The 12986-nt window shown below is 34.6% G+C and overlaps 1 protein-coding gene across 1 annotated transcript in view; it reads left to right on the plus strand.

Annotated features, from left to right (window-relative positions):
• Positions 1 to 6796, plus strand: part of LOC123564182 (calcium uniporter protein, mitochondrial-like) — a 65441-nt gene extending 58645 nt beyond the window's left edge. Inside the window, exon 7 of the mRNA XM_045357555.2 lies at positions 535 to 6796. Within this exon, the coding sequence (XP_045213490.1) occupies positions 535 to 717 (183 nt within the window). The 3' untranslated portion in view covers positions 718 to 6796. The remainder of the gene's footprint in view (positions 1 to 534) is intronic.
• The last annotated feature ends 6190 nt before the right edge of the window (positions 6797 to 12986 follow it).

Genomic DNA, 12986 nt, shown 5'->3' on the forward strand with positions numbered 1-12986 from the left:
CTAAAACCAATAAGACATCAGTGTTACCAGCTCACCAGTCCATAGTTTGTGCTATTTACCAGTCTATAGTTCAACAGTAAATTTTGTTGGGCAAAAATAGAAACTTAAAGAAAAAAAATATGAAAATATGTATTCTTAAGTCAGGTAATAAAACCAAGAACTACTTGCCTGACAGTTGAATTTTTCATGTGAGGAAGCCATCCAACTGGCTTACGGAAGGTCGGTGGTTCTACCCAGGTGCCCGCTTGTAATGAAAAAATGCACAAAGGGGCACCTGGGGTCTTCCTCCACCATCAAAGCTGGGAAGTTGCCATATGACCTATAATTGTGTTGATGCGATGTTAAACCCAACAACAAAAAAACTTGCCTGACAATAACTGTATAATATACAGTTTAGTTAATAAGTATATGTTTCACCAAGATATAAATTCTGCATGGTGTAAACAGATTAGATAGTTAACTGGTGAAAATTGGACCGGTTTTATGTTATTTCATCTTCAAGGTCAAAGTTCCACATGCTTGTTATTTTTCCAGGAGTATAACTTTGTGGATGTCTGGGACAGGGAATTTGTCAGCAAATTCTACAAGATGGCAAAGAAAGAAGGTTTTGATATAGAGGAGTACAACCGTTTGTCCAACCTTATAGCACAATGCGAGTCAGATCTACGCAGACTTCGAGATCCACTCCAGCTGCATCTACCTATACGGGAGTTATAAGTCATGTATATAGATAAATATAGCCGTATTCTCTATTTATACATATATCCTAAAACTGTATAGTATACCTTGGTGAAGACAGAATGTGATAGGATTTGGAAGTGTAACTTACATGGGTAAATCTGTTTGTTGAATCGTCAGAATAAGACATGATGTTGAGAAGTTCATGATTTTGAACATAGAAGTGACAGAACATGCAGCATTATTTCATGTACAGAAATGAGCCGCGCCATGAGAAAACTAACATAGTGGGTTTGCGACCAGCATGGATCCAGACCAGCCTGCGCATCCGCGCAGTCTGGTCAGGCTCCATGCTGTTCGCTTTTAAAGCCTATTGGAATTGGAGAAACTGTTAGCGAACAGCATGGATCCTGACCAGACTGCGCGGATGCGCAGGCTGGTCTGGATCCATGCTGGTCGCATACCCACTATGTTGGTTTTCCCATGGCACGGCTCAAATGTTCTTTTGCAGTGATGGTTGCCATGGAAACAAATTATTTAGTGGTCCTCAACAGCAAAGGAAGGAGATTGGCAGGTGATAAAATGATGACAAATTTGTATCAAGTGTATAATAAATGGTCCTATACTTAGGTGATTACAGGAATAAAATGGTATCAATAATTGTTACAGTGTTGTCTGGTAGAAATATATAAAATCAAGAAGCCTTCTAAAAATGTGATCAGTGTATGATAATTTGCCTTTTAATGTATTTATAGGTAGTCTATTTCCCTTGAGGTTTATAGTATAGACAACTTGTATTAACACTGGAAAAGCCAAGTTTAGAACAAAGTCGTGTTCATCCTATGTCATGTTCCTTTTTATTATCTAGTTTTAAAATTATGTGACAATGAAGTAACTGTATTTTTATATATTGATAAGGTTGAATTACATGTATTCATTCAGGTTCATAAACCAAACACTGGTAAAAAGGTAATATAGGGGTAGTACTGAAGAGTTTTCCTGTTCAAGGTATATTTCTATTTTTGAGATGTACGGATAATACAGTTTATTATATACCTATATAAATTCTGTCAAAAATTCAGATTGTATTTCACAAGTAAATATGATCAGGCTGAAAAAAAAATTGATTGTACCTTTTGTTGCCGGACTTCTTTAATTGAATATGCATGAGCTGACACAGTAAAATGTAAAGAACGCACACAAAAACATCACTCTTTTCATTTTAACATCAACAATCATTTAAGTTTTTGTTCGATTACAAATAGAAATATGGAGGTATATAATAAAAGGGTCATTACAATAGTAGCTAGATCTGGGATTTTGTATTTGACTCACATGGATTTTGCAAGGACAGATCACACAAGGTGCTTGCGCGCTGATCTGGCAAAATCCGCTTGAGGCAAATACAGCATCCCAGATCAAGCTACTATTATAATAACCCTATTATACTTTACAAAATTTCTACTTCCTTTGAACTTAACAGCAAAAACGGAAGTATTTTTTCACAGTCTAAAATGACTGTTTCCTCTCTTTTTAGCTCACCTGAGCAATGCTCAGGTGAGTTTTTCTGATCGCTCGATGTCCGGCGTCTGTCGTCCGTCGTCTGTCGTCTGTCGTCTGTCGTCCGTCGTCTGTCAACATTTAGCTTGTGTATGCGATAGAGGCTGTATTTTTCAATTAATCCTCATGAATATTGGTCAGAATGATAATCTTGATGAAATCTAGGCCGAGTTCGAAAATGGGTCATCTCGGGTCAAAAACTAGGTCACTAGGTCAAATCAAAGAAAAACCTTGTGTATGCGATAGAGGCTGTATTTTTCATTTAATCTTCATGAATATTGGTCAGAATGATAACTTTGATGAAATCTAGGCCGAGTTCGAAAATGGGTCATCTCGGGTCAAAAACTAGGTCACTAGGTCAAATCAAAGAAAAACCTTGTGTATGCGATAGAGGCGGTATTTTTCAAATAATCTTCATGAATATTGGTCAGAATGATAATCTTGATGAAATCTAAGCCGAGTTTGAAAGTGGGTCATCTGGGGTCAAAAACTAGGTCACTAGGTCAAATCAAAGAAAAACCTTGTGTATGCGATAGAGGCTGTATTTTTCATTTAATCTTCATGAATATTGGTCAGAATGATAACCTTGATGAAATCTAGGCCGAGTTCGAAAATGGGTCATCTCGGGTCAAAAACTAGGTCACTAGGTCAAATCAAAGAAAAACCTTGTGTATGCGATAGAGGCGGTATTTTTCAATTAATCTTCATGAATATTGGTCAGAATGATAATCTTGATGAAATGTAAGCCGAGTTTGAAAGTGGGTCATCTGGGGTCAAAAACTAGGTCACTAGGTCAAATCAAAGAAAAACCTTGTGTATGCCTTAGAGGCTGTATTTTTCAATTCTTCTTCATGAGTATTGGTCAGAATGATAACCTTGATGAAATCTAGGCCGAGTTCGAAAATGGGTCATCTTGGGTCAAAAACTAGGTCACTAGGTCAAATCAAAGAAAAACCTTGTGTATGCGATAGAGGCTGTATTTTTCAATTGATCTTCATGAATTTTGGTCAGAATGATTGCCTTGATGAAATCTAGGTCGAGTTCGAAAATGGGTCATCTCGGGTCAAAAACTAGGTCACTAGGTCAAATCAAAGAAAAACCTTGTGTATGCGATAAAGGCGGTATTATTCAATTGATCTTCATGAATTTTGGTCAGAATGATTACCTTGATGAAATCTAGGCCGAGTTCGAAAATGGGTCATCTGGGGTCAAAAACTAGGTCACTAGGTCATATCACGTAAAAACCTTGTGTATGCGATAGAGGCTGCATTTTTCAATTGATCTTCATGAATTTTGGTCAGAATGATTACCTTGATGAAATTTAGACCAAATTCGAAAATGGGTCATCTTGGGTCAAAAACTAGGTCACTAGGTCAAATCAAAGAAAAACCTTGTGTATGCAATAGAGGCGGTATTTTTCAACTGATCTTCATGAAATTTAGCCAGAATGATTGCCTTGATAAAATCTAGGCCGAGTTCGAAATTGGGTCATCTGGGGTCAAAAACTAGGTCACTAGGTCAAATCAAAGAAAAACATTGTGTATGCAATAGAGGATGTATTTTTCAATTGATCTTCATGAAATTTGGTTAGAGTGATTGCCTTGATGAAATCTAGGTCGATTTTGAATATGGGTTATCTGAGGTCAAAAATAGGTCACTAGTTGAAATTAAAGAAAAATCTTGTGTATGCGATAGAGACTGTTTTTTTCAATTGATTTTAATGAAATTTGGTCAGGTTGATTGCCTTGATGAAATCTAGGTCGAATTTGAATATGGGTCATCTGAGGTCAAAAACTAGGTCACTTGGTCAAATCAAAGAAAAAACTTCTGTATGTGATAGAGGCTGTATTTTTCAGTTGATCTTCATGAATTTTGGTCAGAATGATTGCCTTGATAAAATCTAGGTCGATTTTGAACATGGGTCATCTAGGGTCAAAAACTAGGTCATATCTAAGAAAATGCTTGTTTTATCGCAAGAGACCAATTTTTTGGTCCAATCTTAATGAAAATTGGTCAGAATATTTGTTTCCATGAAATCACAAGGTCAAACATGTTTTACACTGTTATGGAGTGTTTCTTAGGTGAGCGACCTAGGGCCATCTTGGCCCTCTTGTTTTTTTTTTCACATTATTATATATTGAATGTTTTAAATATGTATATGTTTGCTTTTAAGACTGTTAAAGTTTCTTATAATCATGTTGTATGAAATGAGGATGTAATATTTTGTAGAATTTGATTGTTGGTCTATACATATACATATATCTGGCATGAAACCTACTTTTTTTATAGGAACTGCAGTTAAACTTTGTTCACTCGAACTCGATGGGACCAACACAATTTGTGCCAGTTATCAGTAGTTTGAGCCATTGAACGTAAGGATATTATCGGGACCTTTCAAGTGAAGGGTAATGTTCCAGTTATCCGAGTTTGAGGGAATGAAGTTTTGCTGTATATTCTGAATTACAATCTGTCTTTGATAAATATATGTGATAGTAAGTACAGTGACCATGTCCGAATCTCAAGGCTTTTCAGCTTACTGTTATAGCTTATGAGAAACCTTTTCTTGCATCAGGTGATAACTGATTTTAGTCGGAACATTTACCTGACCAAGCATGGTTAAGGTAGTTCTGCACGTTTGGATCGAAATTATTTCTACAATGTAGAATTTGATTAAACACTGATTTTTCAAATCTTCAGAATATACCTAGAAAATTAAGCAAATAAAAAAGATAGGGTCGTGTGCTTGATTTTTTGCTAGACTGATTTGAAAAATAGGGACCTCACGCAATATTTCATAATGAGAGTCTATGGGAAAATCATAACTTTCTTAACATTTTCGCGAATAGAAATTTTTCTACAATGTAGATTTTGATGAAACTTCTCACAGTTGTAAATAAAGACATGGCCTATAATTTGATGAAATAAAATATATAGGTCTGTGTGCTTATTTTTGAGATATTTGACCATGATTAAAGTAAACCGGACATTTCACGCTAATTTTAGGACGTTATTTTGAATTATTTAACATGTGATATGTTTTAATATCATATTTTGACTTTACAATATAGCAACAGTACCATTGTAATAAATTTACTCACAGGTTGCAATTAATTCATAAAATGATTTTCTGTTCCGTACGCCGAATCCAGTCTTTATTCTACGTTTTCCGGAAAAATGGCGTCACGCCATCACTTCCGGTTTATCAAACGTGCAGAACTACCTTAATGAGTAAATTATTCCATCATAATATTTAGTTACTGGATTATATTGCATAGAATTTGTTTTGTCTTTTTCATTAAATTCTGTTATTGGTGTTTGTGAAAATATGATAAACTTTTTCTGTAACTGTTCTGTTTTAGATATGTTTTTTGTTGTCAAAATTGAAGATATACGGAAGAAATGTAACTCTGTTAATAATGTTCCTGCATGGTTAGAGTTACTTACCTTGTGCAAGTCTCTAGATACTGTATATGGTAATACATAGTTGGGATGAACCTATGTAATGTTTTAAACTGACTTGATAACTAGTTTAGTTCTTAATTGGTATGAAATATGCTATACAGATACCAGTTGAAAAGTCAGTGTTGACAAAGTATGGCACTGCACAATTCAGTGAACAAAGTTGATGTTAGCTTTTACTGGAGAGGGGAAGAGAGGAGTTTGTTTGTTTGGTTACTTTGTAGATACAGAACCTTTTACGTACTTATTTTTAAAAACTATTAGGAATTATTTATGCTAAAGTTGTGTTAAGTTTCATAGTGATACAATTTTACTAATATTTTGTAATAAGCCAAACACAGATGGTAGACAGTAATTAATCATGAAAATTTAAGACTTTCTCATGGCAGATGCTGTAACTATATTATCAGACTTGTTAAAAATAAGGACTAAGCTGTTTAAATGTGAGGATATTCTGACCATAAGTTTCGTTTTTCGTTGAAGCAGAATTCCTGTTGCTTGAACTACGGATAGAATTAGGAAATGATGAAATGAAGCATTTAGAATGACATGTAACTACATTGTCAGAGTTCTAGCTGCTATTGTTGTTTAACATTTCAATATTTTGTGCTTTTGCGAGTTATAGTAGATATTACACATATATATATGTATTAAAGGAAAAATTTGGTATTATTATGTTGAAGTTATCGATACTGGCTTTTAACTCATTAATTAAAACTGATATTCAGAAATATATATTTACAGCCTATGTTAAAATGTGTTTCCATAAACTTAAGTTAAAGTATGTACAGTACAATTTCATATATAGGATATAAGTCTTGTAGGATATATATTGCTAGGTGAAATATTGTATATACCATACTACAAGCATATTACTGTATTGTTTCTGTATCTGTCTCTCTGCTCAAACCAGGACACCTTCAGGTCCAAATCTTCAAGTCTGTGATGTTTGAATATATTTGGATACAGCTAGTATGTATGCTTCAGAGTGATATTTGGTGATAATTATTCTGTTGTATCGTATAATGTAATAGGTGGATCAGAGTGTTTATTTATTGCTTACTTTAAAAAGTTAGTACTTTTAATAATGTTAACTAGACTTTGTTTTCATGTTTTCTTTAATATTTTTTGTTAATGGTGAGCTATTAGTACCCGCTTGGTCTTTTTAGGGGCAGCCAGAGTTAAAAAAGAAAAACCTTGAAACAAATTCTTTTCTATACCTGTCAGTGGATCTTCACCACACTTAATCTGTAACATCCTTCTGCGATCTTCTCATGTTTTTCAAATGGTTTGGCTTGTCCCTTTGCAGGGGCTGCCAGAACTAGAAAAAGGGGGAAAACAGTTTTAAACAGCTTCTTCTCATGAACCACTAGATAGATCTTCACCAAACTTGGTCTTATCTTGTTTGGACATCCCTCACATTTACTTTAATGGTTCCATTTGCCTGCTTTTTAGGGGCTGCCACAATATAGATAGAAAACCCTTATAATAAACCACTTAATGGACGTTACCAAACTTGAGTAGAAGCAAAGTCTGAAATTAGTATTCAAAGAATGCTGTCACGAAGTTGAATGTGAAGTTTGTTAATAAAACTGCTTCATAGAACAATGATTGAATAACAGAGAATTAATTAACACTCATGTATGTCAAAGTTTGAATTGGAACTAATCTATCAGTTATCATGCAAAGCTCACCAGGTAAACAGGTTGAGTGCCGAGGAGTATCCCAGTGTTACCCAGGTTCATTGAACTGAACACATCAAATCAAAAACATTTGCCTCCACATGTCATTGATGTGGAGAAGTTGATACTTGTAGAGAATACTCTTGCATCTGTATCAAGATCAAAGGGTTCTGGCAGAATAGATACCTACCATACTGGACTGATAATGGATTAAAATTGCCATGAAGTTGATACGCAATTTAGACAATTGTAGTAAGTTATTGTACTGTATTTGTCCCTGCATCAGAAGCTCATTTAAAGGGAAGTATACTGCAGACTGTTGACTACACAAATCACAAATCATATGTAGTATGTAAATAAACCTTTTACATACTTTAAGTTCAAAGCATTACATATTTATTTTCGGTTGATGTATGAGCTTCATAAAATATGGGCTGTATATTTGCCTTTTTCACATTTGAGTAATGTAAGATCAAATAATTAGCTTGCGTAAAAATTTCGTTATTTCAGTTAAAATGTTTTTTACTTGAGTAAATATTGCTTGATTTAGATAAATGGAGAATTTGTGCATTTATTGCATTTTAGTACGAGGATTGTCACTATCACGAAATGTACAAAAAACTAGCCCTCTATTTCTCAGTTACAGAATGTACTACATGGTCTCAGCTTGAATGCAGAACTGTCATTTATCATTAAATTTAAAGAATGATATTTTGTGAACACATTGTACAGTCCTATAATTTTTGTATCAGTTATATTTTGGTGATAATTCTTTTGTTTCCTCAAGATTGTTTTCATTTGAAGAATATTATGTATTATCCCTTGACCAGCGCATGTGTGTACCTTATTGTACAACAAATATATCAGGCTGTATCAACAGATATATCATAGTGCTCTCCCCCCCCCCCCCCCCCTATCTGAATTTGTGTTGTGCACATCTCAAAAAGTGTTTGACCTTTGGTTAACATAGGAATGTTATGCTTATTTGTGATGTGAAGTTATGCACCTTAAGCTTTGTTTAGGTTCACTCACTAAGACTAGACTTGTGGCCCTTGATTTTTTAAACAAAATTTGCATAAAGGACTTTAAAGTTTGTGTTGAACTTATCTCACAGGGTGTTTAACCTAGCATCATGAAGCATTATAGGAGGGTTTTTTTCATCATGTGAAGTTGTGCACCTGGGGTTTTCATTGTGATTTCACTCTACAAGACCAGAGTCATGGCCCTTGACGTAGTACAAATATGCATTAAAAGTGTAAGTTTGTGTTGAACATTTTTGAAAAAGTTACTTAAGGTTATTAAATATTAAGGGAATGTTATTTATCATGTGAAATTGTGCACCTCGGTTTTATTTTGGATTTTATGTAGCCAGACCAGAGTTAAGGCACTTGATTTAGTAAAAATTACGCAGATAGAATCTAAAAAGTTGTGTCATACTTATCTCAATAAGCATATGACCTTAAACCCAATAAGAGTGTTTTTGGCATGTGAAGATATAAAAAATGTATAATATACTTTCAGTTTCATTTATTTTGTGTTTCTTGATGATATTAACATGTCTTCTACCACCACTTCCCCACTTACATCCCCATCCCAGGGTTATATTAAAAGTTCTCTTTGTCATAAATTTTCAGCAAGTAACATGACCATCAGTGACAGTAAATAGCGGCATCTACGGTATGTCCTATTGACACATATCCGGTTTACATTACATTTCATGTTTTTCCTCGGACAACATATCAACATTTCATTTTTGTGAAAAATATTTTGTTCAATTGAGCCGTGCCATGAGAAAACCAACATAGTGGCTTTGCGATCAGCATGGATCCAGACCAGCCTGCGCATCCGCGCAGTCTGGTCAGGATCCATGCTGTTCGCTTTCAAAGCCTATTGTAATTAGAGAAACTGTTAGCGAACAGCATGGATCCTGACCAGACTGCGCGGATGTGCAGGCTGGTCTGGATCCATTCTGGTCGCAAAGCCACTATGTTGGTTTTCCCATGGCACGGCTCAATTATTTTATTCTTGTTACACAAAATATGGTTTGTACATTATGTTTGATATCATTGGGTGTTATAGAACTGCGATCTGTAACGTCTCTGCTTGAGTGTTTCCACACTGAAATCTTTCATAGCAGTTATAAGGTGTGTTCTTGTATTTTTTTACAAATACAATTTTTCCTGAGTGTTAACAACATTGATATTCATATGTCCAGTTTCTCCCAGTGTTATTTAATTCATTCTGAAGGAAAGGGCATTTTATTTGTTGCTTTTTCTTTGTTTTTATTCACATTCATAGGTTGATATTAGAATCACAGGATATATTTATTGAAATCTTAAATGGTTTTGTCGCATTAATGACTGATTTTATATATATTTCTTGCACACCGGACTGGTGTTTCCGGTGATTTTACCCATGCCGGCAAAACCCATCTGGCACACCCCATGCCAGATGACTCTGGTGCTGTTAATGACAACAAGTGGTTCATGCACTGATAATATATTGTTCATGTAAAATACGAAAAATGCAGGTACCTTGATAGTTTCTCTCCGTTCCTTATAGTATATTTCTCGATTCAAAACACGTTAGTTTACCGAAAGAACATAACGTTACGCTACAAACGATAAAACTGAAGTGGAACTTTGTTATTGTGCGTAACGCAAAACATGACGCCACTTCTGCTTACGGACGTTAATTTCCCGCGCTTTGTGTTCATTCTCAACTATAAGAAAGAGTGCTACGTTAGTATTTCTACCTGTTATTTGTAAAATACGGTAAGCAAGAAAAATAATCTGCCGGAATTAAATGCCAACATGTATACGATATGCAAGAAAAAATATCAGTCATGTGTTTACGAATCGGATAGAAATATCCGTCCCTCGGCCACCTGCGCATGGGCGGTAATTGGGCAAGCCTCATTACGGCCCAATGCGCAGGTGCCCTTGGGACAGATATTTCTATCCGATACGTAAACACATGACAGATATTATTATTCCAGTTAATGAAAAATCCTGTTCATATCACTAAATGTGGGTAAAAGTGTAGTTGGAAAAAAAAACTTGATACTCTGTTGATATTATTTAAAGACGCATGCCTCTAGAAGAAGTTCAGAATTTCAAATTTTTTTTGAAAGAAAGAACGCAATGCATGTTAGATGTCAAAAATTATAACATCAATTTTATTTATGAGTTATTTGTAAGATTTAATTAATTTTTCAGTTTATGTTTATTCTGTTTGAAAATTTTATAAGGAACAAAAAGATACGTTTACATATAACTAGATCTGTTTTTATAATTTTCATAAAATTTGATAATTACTCCCTTTGAGTAATTTTTTAAGAAGCATGCTACAGTGTATTTTCTTTTGATGGCAGTATATTTCACAGACTGAATTTGTGTTTTTTTGAAAAGGCAACATACATAACTTATTGAATCATTTTATTTTTACTTTGTATTTACATTTACTGACTAACTGGGTTTTGAAAAAAATGGATATAAATCAGGAAATATGGCTCAGGTAGTATGAAGTCAGCCTGATACAGACACAAATACACTCTTTGCTTCGTGGTTTTCTGTTGTTTAAAATAGAAATAAGAAATAAATAAAAACATTTACCAGTACATTATACTTAATGTTTATTGTGTGAGCTCATAGTATTTCTGACATCTTAATTTAGTAGAATACTTTAGTTTAGGTAGTTGTATTTAATGTAGGTATGACGGGCACTCTTGTAGCATAGAATCAAACATGTTTACATGAAACACTGTAGAAACAGATATTTGGGTGGGATGTGTTTTTATAGCATATGCAGTTTTTGAAGATACACAAATTGGTAGTTTTAGCTTCCTGGTTTAATTTAACAGATAACTTAAAATCACCCAGTCTTAAAATTAGTTCCCCTCTACCAATATGTTTGCTTGAATAATTGGTTATTTCTGACTTTCTTATCAGTTTACTTATATTTACCAAGTGTTACAAAAAGCAAAACAAGGCCTTTGATTGTATTAAATCAGAAAGCTAAAACTACCACTTTGATCTATACTGCTGCTTCTTACATGCTTCAAATCAGGTATAACCAAGTCTATTTGTATATTTATGTGACCATTACTGTGGTTTACCTGACTTCCCCAGCCAAATTAAGTAGTTGCTGGTCACGGTTTTCAAAACACCATTCTAAACCTCAAAAATCTGTTTTTACAAAGTAGTTCACAGTACACCAGTACAAAATAGTTAATAGACTGTTTCATGATGTACAATTTATCACTTTTTATCCTTGGCCTTACTGTAGTTTTCCTTGATATATTAGACTTGTTACTTCTTTTATTTATCTTCAGAAATCTTTATTTTCATCTTTACACTAGTGTTTAAACATCGAATAAAACCTGTGAAAACCTGATCTATATGTTTTTGTTTTCCCTGTTTGTGCATCCCTGAATTTTTTTTGTTGGGTGGGGGTGGGGCACTTATAGTTGCTCTTGTCTGTCGATTCGTATACCTGAATTTGTGTCCAGCATATCTCAAAAGGTGTTTGACCCAGTGTCATCAAACCTCACAGGATTGTTATTCAGCACTGGAAATTGTGCACTTGGTTATTGACCTTGGCTTTGTAAAAAAATGAATAGAAAGGGCCCAAGTTAGTGTCGTATGTATCTCAAAAAGTATTTGACCCTAGATTATGAAACATTACAAGAATATTATTCAGCATGTGAAATTATGCGCCTGAACTTTTATTATAGATATCACTCGGCCAGACCTCTCTTACTGCCCATGAACAGTCTCAATCAAACCGAGTCTGCAGTTTTAACTGTTTGCTTTGTTCTTGGTGCTTCCAAGGGATCTACTTTTCAGATTTTAGTCAAAGTATGCATAAAAGGGCATGAAAGTTTGTTTTACACGTATCTCGAAAAGTATTTAACCTACTCCTAGGGTTATGAAACTTCATAGGTAAGTTATTCAGCATGAAAAGGTCTGTACTTTAGACTTTATTATTGATGTTTTCAGCCAGACCAGAGTTTAGATTTTTTATGGATTTTTTCAGCCAGACCAGAGTTATGACCCTTGATTGTCAAAATATGCATAAAGGGCATACAAGTTTGTATTTGCTGAGTGTTATATAACGTGTCAAGTTGCCCACCTGATGTACGATTTAGGACTTTACTCAACCAGACCTTGGGGCGTTGAATTCTTCATGTGAGGAAGCTATCCAGCTAGCTTATGGAAGGTCGATGGCTCTATCCAGGTGCCCGCTCATGATGAAATAAAGCACGAAGGGGCACCTGGGGTCTTCCTCCACCATCAAAGCTGGAAAGTTGCCATATGACTTATAATTGTGTCGGTGTGACGTTAAACCCAACAACATAAATAAATACTCAACCAGACCAGAGTTATGGTCCTTGACTTAGTAAAAAAATACACGAAGTGATTAAAAGTTTGTGTTGCATATATCTTAAAAATATTTCACGTTAAAGCATGAAACCATGAAGACATAGCCAGCATGTGAATTTGTACACCTGAGTTTTTTTATATTTCATTTTGCAAGACCGGAGTTATGGCCCTTGATTTAGTCATAAAATAAAAGTTTGTGTCCCATGCATCTCTAAATGTACTT

The sequence above is a fragment of the Mercenaria mercenaria genome, chromosome 2 (genome assembly GCF_021730395.1).
Source record: "Mercenaria mercenaria strain notata chromosome 2, MADL_Memer_1, whole genome shotgun sequence".
Taxonomy (NCBI): Eukaryota; Metazoa; Mollusca; class Bivalvia; order Venerida; family Veneridae; genus Mercenaria; species Mercenaria mercenaria.